Source organism: Channa argus, chromosome 18 (assembly GCF_033026475.1).
Source record: "Channa argus isolate prfri chromosome 18, Channa argus male v1.0, whole genome shotgun sequence".
NCBI lineage: Eukaryota > Metazoa > Chordata > Actinopteri > Anabantiformes > Channidae > Channa > Channa argus.
This window is the reverse complement of record NC_090214.1, coordinates 2,873,335-2,889,587: the sequence shown is the minus strand read 5'-3', so window position 1 is coordinate 2,889,587 and position 16,253 is coordinate 2,873,335. Positions and strand designations below refer to the sequence as shown.

At 39.9% G+C, this 16,253-nt stretch overlaps 1 protein-coding gene across 3 annotated transcripts; it reads right to left on the bottom strand.

Annotated features, from left to right (window-relative positions):
* Positions 1-1,087: 1,087 nt before the first annotated feature.
* Positions 1,088-15,679, bottom strand: sbno1 (strawberry notch homolog 1 (Drosophila)). Of its 3 annotated transcripts, none has more exons than XM_067484074.1 (33): positions 15,351-15,679; positions 13,544-13,663; positions 13,349-13,450; positions 13,019-13,243; positions 12,769-12,910; positions 12,401-12,501; positions 12,170-12,266; positions 11,786-11,946; positions 11,408-11,541; positions 10,835-10,925; positions 10,592-10,753; positions 10,284-10,419; positions 10,093-10,198; positions 9,845-9,998; positions 9,567-9,749; positions 8,927-9,024; positions 8,688-8,839; positions 8,368-8,571; positions 8,108-8,278; positions 7,844-8,013; positions 7,559-7,690; positions 7,229-7,364; positions 6,999-7,111; positions 6,792-6,863; positions 6,609-6,708; positions 6,402-6,476; positions 6,141-6,287; positions 5,919-6,013; positions 5,751-5,837; positions 5,276-5,413; positions 5,114-5,190; positions 4,711-4,904; positions 1,088-3,931 (listed from the first exon to the last, which is right to left on the bottom strand). In XM_067484074.1, the coding sequence occupies exons 2-33, from the start codon at positions 13,661-13,663 to the stop codon at positions 3,789-3,791; spliced, it is 4,218 nt and encodes a 1,405-aa protein (XP_067340175.1). In that variant the 5' UTR covers positions 15,351-15,679; the 3' UTR covers positions 1,088-3,788. The 3 variants fall into 3 exon arrangements, with proteins under 3 accessions (XP_067340175.1, XP_067340176.1, XP_067340177.1); XM_067484075.1 differs by having other exon boundaries at positions 12,769-12,907; XM_067484076.1 differs by lacking the exon at positions 13,019-13,243.
* Positions 15,680-16,253: the final 574 nt, after the last annotated feature.

Sequence of the window (16,253 nt, the reverse complement as noted above, 5' to 3'; positions counted from 1 at the left end):
CATGACCCCTGCTGCAGTGGGAAGTCCTGCACAAAGGGTCACAGGAACTACGTCCACGTTCGAACTTTCATTTCAAGCTATTCAAGTAGTTTTTTTTAATGTCCATTTTTATTCCACTGCACTTATTGGTTACCAGGCTGAAAAATCCACTTTATAATTCCAATATGTTCTTTGTATAAAGATATCCAGTGTAAATCATTATTCCATACAGAGTTCACTTTTGCTATATAATACACTAATTAAACCAATAAATAAATGGCATTTTAGTCCAAATACTTGCAATCAGACAGCACATTTAGCAGTGATGGAAAAAGTACTAGATTTTTTTTTAAAGTAAGTGAAACGAACAAACCCAAATTGTAGTCATCAGTGCTGGAAGAAGTACTCAGATCACTTAATGTAAAAGTACTTTTTGTACAGAGTGGCTGGTAAAATACTGGATTTTATTTGTTAACACATTCATGGATTCATCCTTTGATGAACACATGTTGCAGCATGTAACAAAAGGGCTGAGATAATGATCCTATACTCTGTTTTGAATAATCCTCATTTTGAATACTTTAAGTAGTGCTGTGAATTTAACACATCAATTAAGTCTAATGTTTACACTGTATTTTAATTTAATCTGGTTTTCAATTGTAGATTTCTCAAATCCATAAAGCAGATACCTCTGTAAACTTACACTACTTAAATGTGCCTAGTTTTTTTTTTACACTACTTTTTAGAGGCCGACATCAAACTTTATACTCTCTATAATAGTTAACTAAAGCGTGGTAAAGAAAAAAAACTGTTTGCCTCCTATTAGTGATCACAGAAGAGCATTAGACTCATACTTTTTATAGCATTTTTTTTTTAAAAAGCATATAAAGGACATATCTGACATGATGATAAACATGGAGGTTGCAAGCCTTTGAAAAAAATGTGTCAGCTGATTTGTCATTAACTAGCCATAGTAACAAGCTTGTTTAAATGATACAACTCTTAGGCCGGGAAGATTAAAATAAGCCACGTCAGCAAATACACGTTTAAAAAGTAACTGAGCTGTGACAGGATGCAGTTCTGTATTATAACAAACACTGCTGCGAAGTAGAAGTATACGGAGCTTTATTGAGCATTGCACTCATTCATGTACAGGTAATATTGAATCTTTGTACAACTCTTGTCAGTAGTGCAACCCGTGCAGTCATTAGCAGAAAAAATAAGTCCTTCAAGTGTATCAACCTCGCAGGAGCCAATGTGCCGCGACATTTGACGGCGTTAAAAACAAAACAAAACACAGTATTAGCAAGTTAGCAGCCTAATGTACAGAACATGTCAGTGACACTAAAGGAGATGTTTGCTCATCCATGATGGACAGTGGAGTTAACGGACGTCCAGTTAAGAGAGCAGGACAGGCCTCACGCAGAGACATGTGGCATGGAAATTTCTATTTGGATCCTTTAGCAAATTGTACAAAATGCACATTGAATGATTCCTTCCTGTCTGTAAGTAAATCAGTTCAAGGACAGGAAAGTGCAGAGACAAAGGTTAGGAACATATCTGAGCATGGGAGGGCAAAAAAAAATAAAATAAAAAAAAAACCTTTATCAGCTACTGGGACATCTCATGTATCCAGGCGTAGGTTTGTGCCCTCCAGTGCAGATTGAGAGTGAGGCAATACACGGTTGAGGAAGCAAAGAAATGCACTATTCAACAGACGCAATCAATGTTTATTACAAGTCGGGTACAGCCCACCACAGAGCATCTGAGCTATTGTCATGCATTTTTTAGATACACTGAGTTTCTTTGTGTCGCTTTTTCAAAGAGTATTTATGAGTTTGAACCTGAGCAGATTTCCATTAAAAAAAAAAAAAAAAAAAAAAAAAAGAAACAAAAGGCTTACGACAGAAAATAATTAACCACTGAGCACATCAACTACTAAAAAAAACAAAAAACCTGACGGTCTTTGTCGAGCATGTGCATGTCACGTTTCTCAGAATTCCTCGGCTGCTTCATACCAAGTTTCCTTTCCCATCACATCCAACCAGGGTTTAACCCACAGTTATTGTCATTTCCAAAAGGTGCCAAGTTATAAAATGAATACTTTCACAGATGTTACCTACTTAATTAAAACAGCAGGAGAAGGTTTTGGCAACACTTCCCATTTAAAAAGCAGCATATGACAATAAGTTGTTTAGAGCACTATTATGTAGTTTTAAGCAGATATAAGTATTTAAGAAATGCATTTTTCAACAACCATATATGTTTCTATGGACACCCGTATGTTGAAATTGGTACATAAATGTTTAACTGCCTACAACTACATCATAGGGATCCAAACCATTTCTTATATTTCTGCCAATTCCGTTCTACGAACGGTAAAGCGTCTTCAACTTCCCAAGGTCAATATCCACCGTATCAAATCTTTTACAATGTTATTTTTTGGAAACGTTTTGTTCCTTCGTGCACACAGATTCTGAAAGTGAGCACACATTCCTACTAAGTGTTTGTTAAGGGGCCTGACTGCAGTAGTTGCTTGTACTGGTAAAGGCACATTTAACTAACTGTTAAATGCTATAATATGGACAAAGATGAACTAAATTATGAATTTTGATATGAAACAAACCAAGGAATGCCGATCAACTGAGACCCATGTGCAAAACAAAGTGGTCTGGGAAATACACCGTGTCTTTTACGCCACAGGGACTTTCTGACCCATCCCTGAACCTGTACACGATGTCCGAGGTTCTGCTTTTGTTTCGACTGACATCAAATCGCTTTAATTTTCTACAGCAGGTCATTGCCTCTGATTTGTCAAACTACGGCAAACAAAAACGTTCCTTTGCCACGAGACGTCTGAGAAACTTGATTCATTTAAAACAAAGAACGGAGAGTGCTAAAACAAGTGACCACATCTGTCCTGCTGTTGTTTATTACACATGTCTGAAAGCATGTGTCCTTTTAAATGAACCTCATTGATTTGCAAAATGCAGCAGTAAAGCAGCTTTACATAATTGTATCGTACTAGTTCAGGTTATGGGTCAACGAGCCACTACAGTGGAAAAGGGGCTTAAGTTGTCAATCAGTTTTTGTTGTGCAGCGTAGATGAAAGCGGATACTGACAATGATATTTTGGTCTTTTAACTCATGGGTGAACAACAGCTACAGAGCATCAGAAAAAAAGAAAAAAAAAGAAAAAAGAAACCATACATGAGGTTTCCTGCAGTCTACTGCACTAATGTGAGTTTGTCTACTTCAAAGAACAACTTGTTTTCCCATATTAGTGCTGAATAATGTCTGAGGAGTGAAACAGATTATTATATATTACTATGAGATTGTAGTCAAGCATTAAATAGCCATTTCTAATGAATCAAAGCAGTTCTCAAACTTTGAAAGACATAGTGGTTTTGGACTCAAAAACTCAACAGCCACAGGTCAACGTGCCCTGTAGGTTTCAAGTCTGTCTCAATCAATATATCACAAATCTTTCCACTCTGAATGTCAGAGGACAACACATCAACTTTCAAATCTCTCTAGGTGAAAAGAGATTAACATAAAAAACGTATAAACCCTGAAATGTCTTCTCTGTACAACCACTGCTTCACATGTGAGTATTAACCCAGCTAGCGCAACATCTGAGACCCTCTGAGACGACACGGGGAGGATGTGAGGGTGCAGAAGAAGGGACAGCGGCCCTGAAGCCTGCATTGCAGAGATAGACATGGAGCCAGATCCCTTTAAGAGCAGAATGCAAACTCCAGGTGTAAAGATGGGGTTGAAGCCCAGGAAGCTGAATGGTCCACCCCGAACTATGTGTTGGGTGCATGACTGAGACTCTGAGGGTGGAGCTGCTGTCGCTTCTGCTGCTCCTGCACGGCAAGCTGCTGGCTCTGGTCTGATTGCAAGAGCTTGTTTATTAACGGAGACACGCAGTTTGCTGGAATGATGAGCCCTGAGAAAGAAACAGAGGGTTGTGAGTGACTTATGAGGCTTTAAGAAGAATCTGTTAACACTTGCACCACAACTGGTTTGATTTTTTTTTGGGAAATGTTTGTTTTGCTTTCTCTCAGAGTTAGAACAAAAGATTGATGCCACTCATGTCGGCACCACTGACAACCTCACAGATTCAGAGTAGTTACTGTTCTGGGCCAAGAAATTCTTGCGTACATAGATTTTCCACATAATAAGTAAATATGTTACATGTTAAGATGGCAGATTTGGAGGTTCTGGGAGACTGTTTTATGTTCAGGAACAAACCGGTTTTCCTCTGTGTACAGTCTTTATGCTAAGCACACCTGCTGCCGAGCGCGTCTTTAATATTTAACAGACTTATAACAGAGGGTGGCGGTGTTTATCCTCAGCGTGTCACTTGAATTTGTGAAGAACTTCTTTTTAGGAAGCTTTGTCAGCAAAGACAAGATCACGCCGAAACATTAAAGGAATGGTTCAGGATTTGACTGTGGAAATCCCATCTTGTGCATCCCACTGTCACAACAGCCCCACTTTTGGTTTAGAGGTTTACAATGTACAGACGGGCTGAAATTGAAAACACGTGTCATACTCAACCTTACTGCCTACATATTTTAGATGTTTTTGTTACCTACTAGACTATAAAAACCTAAAATCGAAGAATCGAATTTGTGTGACGGGGAAGGATGGTGGAGGCTAGTTGTAAGAAACAAAGCACCAAACCAAATAAAACTTATGGGAACAAACGGTCCTTCAACTTACCAACTATCCTCTGTCCATCCTCTGTCCTGAGTCGGACAATCTGCACTTTCACATTGGTTCCACTGACTGGAGTGAGCACTTCTTCCAGCTCATTCCACACACTGAGCACTGAGCCACACAGAACGTAGTAAGTCCTACACCGGAGACCAACTTCACACTGTAGACCCACTGCCGCCTTTTTACAGTTACCCCGCCTGTGGGCACAACACCACACCGCACCAATCAAGCTTAGCCACCACACAGTAGATAGAAGCAAACCATTTTAAAAGCCGACTGACTGGGACCATTCGCTGCATTGTAATAGTCCACATTTGGTGCTCTAGTGAGTATTTGGGCAAGAAATGATTAAGATTGTATGACTTTTCCTTTACCAGACATATCTATCGTGTTAGGTGGCACATACCAATATGCATGAGAACATATTTTTGCAGATGACTTGTACTGGTCAGTCCAGTGCTGCTTGGCATCTTCTGACAAGACCTAATACAGCAAAAACATCACGAATCACCTCAAAGAATTCAGAGTTCAGAGCTCTCATAGTGACATTAATAAAATAATGTTTAACCTTTTTAAACTTCTTCTTGATGTCTGTATAGGTCTCCAGTTTGAGCTGCCTGCCAGTGTTTGGCCTGTACACAAGGAACAGTCTCTTCTTAGTGTTCACCTCTTTGACCAGAATGGCTGTTTTTTTATTGTTCCTCATCTGAGAACAAAACATAAATGTACACATGAAAATCGGTTTGCTAATCAAAGTCAGTACTACTGAGCTTGTGAATGCAGCTGCTTAATTGTCTGTGATCTTTGGGGAAGTCTGAGAAAATAAATGCCAGCTTGGGCATGGAGACAATTTTATGACTTAAAGTCTGCATTGCTAAATGGGTAGGTCACATTTGAAAGATGTGGGCATATACCAGTCAGGAAAAATGCCACTGTAGGAAATATGATGTTGCATTTCTTTAGTTCAAACCATACTAGGGATGAGAGTCAGAATAATTAAAAAACAAGCCCAAAAGACAAACCTCCCCGTGGCCTTGCCTTACCTGTACATAGAAGCCATCATCTGCTCCATTTTGGTCTGCCCAAGCATGAGTGGCTTCTTCCCACGACATTCCCCTCTCCACACTCACCTGTGAAAAGCAACACACACAAAGTCAGGTAATGTTACTCCAATCCAACCACATCCTAAACGGACACAAACTTGAACTTACCGTGTACAGAGCAACATGTCCTGATGTGGTATAACCCGGCGTTAGGAATTTTCTGCAATCTACCTTCTTCACCTTCTCATCGCCGGAGCCAAGGTCTATTACAAAACAGACGGAGAAACTTTCAGATCCAAAGTAGCGCTGACAGAGGATTACGGCTCAAATGCTTTCTCACAGGGGGGGAAGCTCTTAAATTTAACAAAATTGGAGAAAATGGTTAATTACCAAGAATGCCCATGTCATATTTTCCATTCTTCTTCGCTTCCTGAACCACAGCTGCCAGTGTGTCAGAGAAGTACTGGAACAAGGCGTTTTGCTGATGGACCTCCATTCCCAAAATACGATTGAGGAACTTCCCGATGTTGTTGTAGTCTACAGCAGAAAGAAACAAAGAAAACAGATTACAATTGACCTTTTCAGCATCAGAGTACTGTATATGACTTTAAGAGTAAGAAAAGCTGTAATGTCATTTATTTTTAAAACTACCTTTGTCCAGTGACGGTGTACCAGACCTGTCCTCCACATTTATAAGGCCCACACCTATTAATCCACTCTGAATTTCTACAGGAGAAAAATATGATTACTATGGTCACACAATTGAGTGTGATTTACAGAAAAAAAAAAAAAAAGAGGCTGTTTAAATGTCAGACTAAAGAGGAAAATACTTTGATTGGAACAGCCGATGAGTAATACCTTTAAAGAAATCCCCTTTAAAGTCAGAGGGTGGAGACACTAACGGAGAATCGAGCTTCACAATCGACTTCATCACAATTTCCAGAGCGTTTCTGCCATACTGTAGCAAAGATAAATAGGAGTGAGTGACTGACCCAAAAACATGTTAACTGTTTCTTTTAGACAATTTCTGATTGTGCTTACTTTGTTGTCAAAATTAAACCTGCTGAGATCTCGTGTTTCTGTTGCTCTTCTGTCTCCATGAGTGAGAGCACCCTGTTGGAAAGATGGGTATATAAATGTCCTAATTAATAAATATATACATGTAATTTCAAAAAAAAAAAAAAAAAAAAAAAAAAAAACAGAATTAAAGAATTTATTATTAAAATAGAAAATGCGATGAGTCCTTACCAGACTTTCTAGTCTTTTGGCAACTATGGATGCAAATCTCTGCTCTCCTGCAAGTTCCGATATGAGAAAGACATATTCTGGAGCGGTGACCTGGTTTGATCTGTGAGTTCTCCCTGTGTCCAAAACAAACCAGCCAGAAGAGATATGAATATACTTTGAACCATATTGTTTATGTCAAATTTATTACATGAACATAATCCAGAGGATCCCATGGCTTAGCATCTACTGACCAAACTGCTGAATAGCTCTGTCTGCACTCCACGGCAGCTCCAGTGTCATGTGGACTCTGCGTCGCTGGTTCTTGACTCTGCGATCAGCCTGCAGAGATATACCTGAGCTGGCAGCTTCTGAGATGATGGCTATGTTCTAATTGAAAAAGACAGACAATCGACATTAGTTTTCACACGCCAAACTGAAAATACACAATTAGAGTCTGAGATGTAAAATGGACCAACACTATTTTCTAATTGAAGGTGAGTGGTTTTAAAAAAAAAAAAAAAAACTTTCTACTCTGTGCAATTTGATACAGAAGAACAATTCCGCAGTAGCTTTGTCCTCACTTTCTCTCCGTCCATGAACCTCTGCTTCTCTGTGAGATTGAGAATTTCCACCGGCACATCCAGCTCAGAGCGAGATTCATAAGTGATGCTGCCATCGTCATTACTGACCACTCGACCTTTACGGCCCGTCATCTGAAGTGCAGATAAGGAAACAGAAAAGTGATGAAACACACACCAAATTAGAATTCAGCTTTAACTAATACAAACCGCAAATAAAAAAATAAAAATAAAATAAAAAAGATTGATTAACAGAAGTCTTCCGACTACATTGACCAGTGTTTATACCTCAGCTACATTTTCTGGCCCCCCCAGTTCATCTATTAGCTCATCCAGAGTGTTGGGAGGCAGTTCATTAGCCAGCTTCTCGAGTTTTTCCAGCAGTTCTCTCTTCATTTTCTGGGCATGTTCCACTGCGTCCTGACTCGTTAGGCAGCTATCCTGAATCTCTGTTTTGACTTATGAAAAAGTAAAAAACAGATCAGCCATTAACCTTTAAAAAGCTTAAATCTGATGGCTAAAATCCGCTTTACCATGTGGTAACATGCTTACCTGAAGCTGGGATGCTCGGGGGGTTTACAGAGGAAGTGAATGCAGGCCTGGTGGAGCCCAGCCCAGATGCTAACAAGGCACTTTGAATGGAGTCTGGATCAATACTCTTCCTTCTCTTTTTCTTCTTCTTATCCTTCGCCTTCTTTGGTTCCTTCCTGATAAGCCATGGATCTAAGAAAAAGGCGGCACAAACGTTCCCTTTAAGCACTGAATTGGGGTTGATTTGATTCAACGTCCACAAGTTCTCTCAGTAGTCTCACCATCTTCCTCGTCGTCATCAGACTCATCTCTGAATGGGTTGAAATCATCGTCTTCATCGGCTGAGCTGACAGATTTCAAGCTGTCGTCACTGTCTTTACCAGACTCTTTGTCTGAATCCTCTGACTGACTCTCCTCTGAGCTCGTACCTGACAGACCACCATGTGCGCGAGGTCGTTTTTTCTGTTGCTTTTTTATCTCAGCACCTGGAGAAATGATCAGAAAAAAGGTGGTGGAGGGGGGGAAATTACAACTAAAGATTTTGATCAGCACATAAATCTGCTCATAAGGGTCAAGGTACAAGACATCAGCTACATCTTACCCTTTCTTTTCTTGCCCTTTTGTTCAGTTTCAGCAGCAGTGTCACTGGGAGAGGGTGTCTTTTTAGCAGAGAGGTCGATGCCAAGCAGGCTGTAAAGCTTCTGCCTGTCTGGAGCTGGAAAGTGCTTCTCAATCAAAGACTGCAGCACACCTCTACAACAAAAACGTGACATTACACTGACACACACATATCATCCGGTTTACATTTGAAGAGATAATGCACTGGTATCACGTCAGTACTTTGCAGTTGACACAAAGTCATTGAGCTCTCCTCCTCCCTCCTCCAAGGCTTCGAGGGTTCTTGCTTCTCCAGTGGACTGAAGACCAATCACCACACACTGCAGAACAGACAGCTTTTCAGTATTTTATACTGAAGACACTACAGAGCAAGAAATTTCACCTCAACAATGTTTCTTTAAAGCCGGCCTGCATTAGCAGTTTGTTACATAATCAGAATTTATGGTACATGTAGGACATTAGATGGGCAGCAGAACAATACTCAGAGTAAGGCCCTATGAAGGAGGCTGCAGAATCTTCAGTAATTGTGTGTGACATAGCACAGGTTGTTGTAAAGCTTGGTTATGTTGTCAGGAAAAGTTTTCCCGGACCTGTTGTTGTTGTTTTTTTTAAATCAAAATGAAAAAGTTATTTCATGTTGGGTTTTTTTGTTGTTTCTTTTATCCTAAAGGGATTTTGTCAGTTTTCTTTCAATCCTGTGTCAAACAGAAGACTGTAGAGCCCAAGCACAGCATTTTTGTCAGAACTAGGGGTTAATCAACTGCTCCTCACCAGATTTCCACAATCTTGACTTTTCCCCCCCACCCCAGATCAAAATCTAATACTGTTACTATATTGTTTTCTAGGCAAACAGAAGTCTCACCTTTCCATTCTGGACTTCCTCTCTGGCCAGCTGAACAACTCTGCGGACTTTTGATGCGATACAAAGATATTTGAAGAACCTCTGATGAGCTGACCAGAACTGACCCCACATGGACTTCTTCATGCGTTGCTCTGCATCCATCAGATTCGCAGCCTGCTGGAACTTCTCACGTGCACTCACCCACTGAGGGGAAAACCACAAATTAATTAATCAATAAAACAATAAAATAAAAGCAGTGTGTTTAAAATGCTATTCTACAAGCTACTTCATTTACTTACCAGCCTTACAGATTTGTTGTACATATTGATATACTGCTGAGTCAGAGGAACTTCCTCAATCTTAAAAGTCACTCCTGTAAAGCTCAACTGTCTTGCTATGTACATTCCTCTCAGTTTCATATCCATTGCTACTATCTCCATGGCACCAACACCTCTGAAAATTAAAAGGGGAAAGGACGTTTGTCATGTCTGTGGCTGTTATTCTGGCTGTGATACTTTGCCGTCACTGACAATGAAACAGAATTTACCTGCGCTCAACAGCCTGGATAAAATTGCCGAATTCTTTGAACGGCGTTTTATGCCCCCAGATGCCCAGTCGGTTCATATAGGCCATGTTTCGTGGTTCAGAGGCACCTAGATAATAAAATAAATATTTTCAGTATTTAGTGTAACCATCGCTTTTTTAAAATCAAGCAGACATTTGATTATATCCACCCACCTGTAGCACTTGCATATACAACCCGAGCCTTGGGGAGCTTGTTCTGCAGTTCCAGTACTGCCAGCCCGGTTTTAGTAGGTTTGGATGATCCAATTGGACACACGTTTTTGGCTTTGTGACACTCATCATAGATAATCTTTAGTCATTTAGATAAAGAAAATTTGCACTTTTATAAAAAGGCCAAAAATAATTTGTAAAGTATTTCAATGATTTCCATATATGAAAGTTTAATTAATGTACATATATTTAATGGGAATACACGACTATCTATTTACAATTGTATCTGCGATTATATAATAAAAGGATACAACCCCATCAAAGTCCTCCCCACACCAGTGGAGAAGCTGATCAAATCTGGTCTTGTACTTCCCTCCTGACTGGCTCTCCCCAATCAAGGAGGAGTAGGTGGCGAAGATGACACCTTTTTTCACACTTCCATTATGTTTTGAAGAGATTTTTCCATATTTGAACTGAATTATAAGAACACAATCAATCACACTTTGAAATCATCATCATCACTTGTTAATCTTTTTATGACTGAAGTATCTTACCTTATTAAGTGAGTGAACCTGTATGTTTTTGGCTCCAATATCCCTTAAATCCCGTTCAGCATCGTATTTCAAATCATTTGAGACGCTAAACCTGAACGAAAAGGCACAATGTACAAGATGAGGAACTACAGCGAAGGTAATTACTCTGGACAAGTATTTATTTAAAATACAAGAGGATTCTCAATACCTCAATAAAAACAAGAGGGGGGCTTAACATACACATATCACATAATGCAAAATATAGCTAATGGTAACAGACTTCGTGAATTACTTAATTATGACACGTAATATACTGTAAAGTCAAAACACCAGAACAACACACAGTTGCAGCATTTTTCTACAGAGTTGTAGGTCTAACCGGGGCTCTTTATGTTATGTGTACTATATGTACGCTTCTCCTCTTGTGCAATAACTAAATGGCACCCAAACAGAAAATTAAGCACCACCACAAGTTTATTTTAAGGAACTAACTCCTACTATTGGTATAACAGAAATGGAGGGAAAACACACATTGAGACTTTTTTTGCCGCTTCTCTTTGAACATAAAATATAACAAGAGATGTTGGCTTTTACCAAAGTGATCTTTTCCTCCCCAGAAGGTAATTCTCGTAAATGATCCCTGCAATGGTTCGACCTTTCCCCACACCAGCTCCATCACCAATCAAATAGGCGGCTCGATCACCATTGGGCAGGAAAGTCTCGTGTTGCTGTGGTACACAGAGACCGAAATTAAAAGTGCCCAACACGTCAAACAACTAAATCAACTGGAAAACAACATTTGCCAAATGATTATAGGTTTCACTAATCAGGTATGTGTATTTTTGATGCAGGCTTTACATTCAAACTATAGTTTTTTCCATTTTTTAAAAGGTTTCTTTAAATTTAGTTTCCGTAGCTATGAAAACAAATAAATTAATATCTCTCATTAAAACTTTTGTTAGTCCTACTTACCTGAGCTGCGTATGTGATGGCTTCCAGCTGCAGAGCAGACAGGCAGCCACGATCGATGACTTCTTCTGGGACAGACAGTCTGTACCATACATCTGGAGGACTAACACTGGACAGAGAACTGGTCTCCACCACAGAATCAGGATGCCGAAGGCCAATTTTTACTGTATAGAGAAAGACTGGTCATTGGATAATTCCACAAAAGAGTAACATGATCTTATTGTTGTTTCTCTTCAGTGGCAAAACTGAAGGGTAACAGTGTAATTACAATAATATTACCAATAAACACTGTTAACTTTTATTAACCCTGATGACAAAGCAGCTGGTTCAATATAGCAAATTCTATTATTTCGATGTGTACTCCACTAACTTAACAATTACACTTACATTTCATGGGCATGTACTCTGCATAAGTTTCTGCATGACCCAACTCATCTTCCTCTTCCTCCTCAGGCTCATCCTCTTCCTTCATCCCTGGGTGTTTCTGTGCAGAGATTGGCACAAAGAGACAATTGGTTCTCCCTATATTCTTCTGCTTTAAGTATTTCCCAATCCAGCCACAAACATTGACCGGCAGTTTATATTCAAATGATTTCTTAAAATCACTACAATACTAACCAGAGCATGAGAAAAGTTTTGCACTTTAATGTCATCGTTACTCCATATCCTAGCACCATCTTTACCCAGTGCTTCTTTCTTGATTCCATTGTTAATGTCACCTGAAAAAAAAGACAAACAAACAAAACAAGTGTTTTCAATGGAAATCCAGTTCTGAATCTGAATGGATCACATGTAGTGGGATCTACTAGTGAACATGAACACATTATTTTGGTCTTCCTTATACAAACAGTACAATTTCTAACTTCTTAAACATCAGAAGTTTGCATTAATAAAAGATTACAACATAAAAAGTGTAGAATTATTAATCTCAATAAGACCCAATGGGTATAGTGAGTAAAAGGCAAACATTGATTGAAATAACTTACTTGGGCCTGTGGCTGCTGCTGTTGCTACTGGTGGTGCAATGTCAGGTGGAGGTTTTAGCTTCATCAGCTCCATCAGACTGTTGCCTTTAACACCAGTGCTTTTCACATGGCCTGTCCTAAGAAGGTCTTTTAGCTGAAACTGCTAAGGAAATAAAACGTAAAAAACAAGAGTATTTATTTGATTTCAGCGACCTTGTATTTTTAGTTTTTCTGATGGAGAACATTCAAAACATGAGTTCCATAAACTTGCCTGATCTCTATTAGAAGGCACTACAGTGGACGCTGAAGGACTAATAATTGTGGAGGAGAGGGCTGAACCTCGCAGAGCTGAATTAGCAACATGGACGACCTTGGTGACAGTTATGGTATGTTTGATAGGGTTTGTAGCTGACTGTTTGGTCACAGCAGCTCCTAATGACGGCAACTGATTCAGCTGATTTAAGACAAATGTGGTGGTTGATGGCTGAGGTTTTTGCTGTTGGGGATATCGAGAGGACATATGCCATTAATTTGATTAAAATCTCAATTCAACTTTACATTGTGTTCTCAATAATAAATAAGTGAACATGTGTGTTCTTACCCTGATAGTAACAATAGGGACTGGAGCTGGAGGCTCAGTTCGAACAACGTCCACAGTCTCTGTCCCACCAACACCAACATCCAGGGCACTAATGGAGATAGACTAAAAAAGGAACAAAAATCAGTTACCAATAAGCCATAGATATGTTAATAATTGCTTTGGTGCAATAAGGACAAAAACCGAGGATTATCTTACTTGCTGGGTTGTAGAGGGCTGTGCAACATCCTGAGAATCAACATCAAACAGGCCAATATCATTAGGGCAAATGCCACTCTCACTTAGAGCGGCGAGCAGTAAATCCTGTCCAGGATCCATCTGAAAGAAATGTATAACATTTTCTATTAATTTCTATTAAAGTGCAGTGCTGATGATATTAGCTTATAAATAATTAACTGCATTTTCCCCAACAATACTATTGATAATAGACAGATGTCAACAATGTGTCAGCTGATCAGAATTCATACTGGGACCAATTTAAATAATTGCATGAGTGAATTGATATTTCTCAGCAAAAGACAAAAATGTTCATATTTAGACATAGCAATAAAGCAAAGAAATCTGCCAAGAATCCGATTTCAAAAAATATATCAAAGGCTACAGTCCAAAAAGTAATATTTGAAGTGGACATATGCTAAGAGATTTTTAAATAAGAAAACCAACACAGTAATGTGAAAAAAAAAAAGACTAGACTAAATATCTGAACCACGTGGAAGCAGAAGTGTGGGATGAAAAATCAAATGTTATGTAAAACCAAAGCCTAGTTTCTAATAAAAAAAAAAATGTAGCTTGACGTTTTCATGAGACGACCGATGTGACGGTTAACATGCAGTGTGTTATGTCAACGTAACGTAGGCAAAACGTTAAGCATTCTTCTTATGGTAGGTCTGAAAGCGCACGTCAAGGAAGTTAAACTCGAAAATATTTTAAAATTGTTACATTTAAGTTTTTCCATTTCATTTCCATTCCATTTTCCATTTTGCAGAAACGTTTCCACTCCGGGTGTCGTAACGACACCTAGCTCTAAAGTGACCCAAAACAAGACACGTGCTTGGAATCCCTGCTATCAACTTCCTTGATCGCTCTCAACGTAGCTTCCCCGTTTCCTCGTTAGCGCAGCAGATTAATAATTACAACGTACAGGACTTAACGTCTCTATAGATCGCTTGTTAACGTCTAGACACTTTCCAGCAGCTAGTAAGCTTAATACTGACTGGCTCTGTCATCCCAGCTAAACTCGACTGGTTAGATCAGGGGACGCTGTACTTAGCAGCGCTATTAGCTTTCTCAGTAACCGAAACCTCCAACATGCTTTCACATTCATGTCAGTGACAAGGCAGTAATCAAGTATGTGCCCACAAACTAACAGTATCAACTGAAAGCCACACAACCGTTACAGGAGGTCAAACAGCCCTTATTAATGCTAAAGGTAACAACGGCCAGTAACCAGGGTGACTTGCTTGTACTCACGAGTGTCAACAGCTTGAATGTGCGCTCACAAAAGGCAGCATTATGTTGTTATTACCTCCCCCCTCTCCCCCTTCCTTTGATTGGTGTCCGGCAACTTTGTCTACAACTACCTGTGATGTGCGTTAGTGAACGTGCTGATAACATTTAAGCACGAGTTAGCGGTTAACGTTAGCCGAGTTACCTTGAAGCTAACTTAAACGGGAAAACGGTTAATGTTAGCATTTGTATCGCTAACCTAAAAAAATAAAAGTTCTACAACATAACATCGCCATCCACACCTTGTCCTTCTCAACCCATTCCCACAGCAGCTACGTTAGCTAACTGCCCCCCCACATTGTTGTGATGTTGCTCTCACGCAGTGTCATGTCGCTAGCTAACGTTAGCAACCAGGAGCGTTAACAAACACCGCTGTCAGCACCTTAAAACGAACGCTTAAATCCTTTAAAGGTCACAACGCAAACACAAGTGTGTGTGTGAACAACAGCGGCGTTAAGCCACCGCTAATCAACACTTCCCAAGCTTAGAGTGAACTTACCTGCTAGTTTAACAGCCGCTGTGGCTTTCAGTCGGCGGCGCTCGGTAGGTCGGGGTTTGTTGTCCTCTCCGCCGCGCTCACGCCATCTTTTTATCAAACGCTCAGCCGCATGATGGTCACGTGACGTGCAGGCCCACAGCGGCTGCTTTCTGGATCAAACTTCGCTCCCGGCGTCGGTAAAAACGGGCGCTAGAACCGCTGCGGAACATCCCTCGACGACAATCAACCCACAAAAGCGGGGAAATTGGCATTTCTACAATGTTAGCACAAACGACAAACATAGCAGAGTCAGCGAGCTAATACATCGTCACGTGACCCAGGGAGGGCTTAAGAGGAAGTGACGACGAGAATAGCTTCTTCTTCTTTTTTTGCGTGTTAGCGGATCACAAATCAACCAAAAAGTTTATACCGCCACCTAACGCATCCCAGCGTGTAGACATTACATCTGAGAGTCTTCATGACTCTTTACTTGTGCCCCCTCGCACTTAGCATTGTGTTTCTACCTATGTGAATTAATAAAGCAGTGCATTGTAAAGTGCTCAGCACCTAGTGAAGGTTTGATTTCTTAGCTGTGCACAGATCACATCTACTCTCCAACTACCCTTTGCCCTTTGCAAAAAAACAAACGCACCTGATTTTGTGTTTATTTAGAGGATGTTTAAACAGACCCCATTGCACTGGCATCTCCTCATAAACCCGTACAAACGTATGCATAGACAATAAAAAGCACTTATTTTAAATTTGGTATTTTATTATTAATAGAGTTAATTCCCCTCACAGTTAACAGTATTCTTGATTTGTGCCCATTTATGATTTTAAATGTCATTCTGCCTCGTGCTCTATCTCTCTCAGTGTCTCAGTGTCTGGATTATAGTTAGAAAAGTATATTCAACTTGTTGTGGG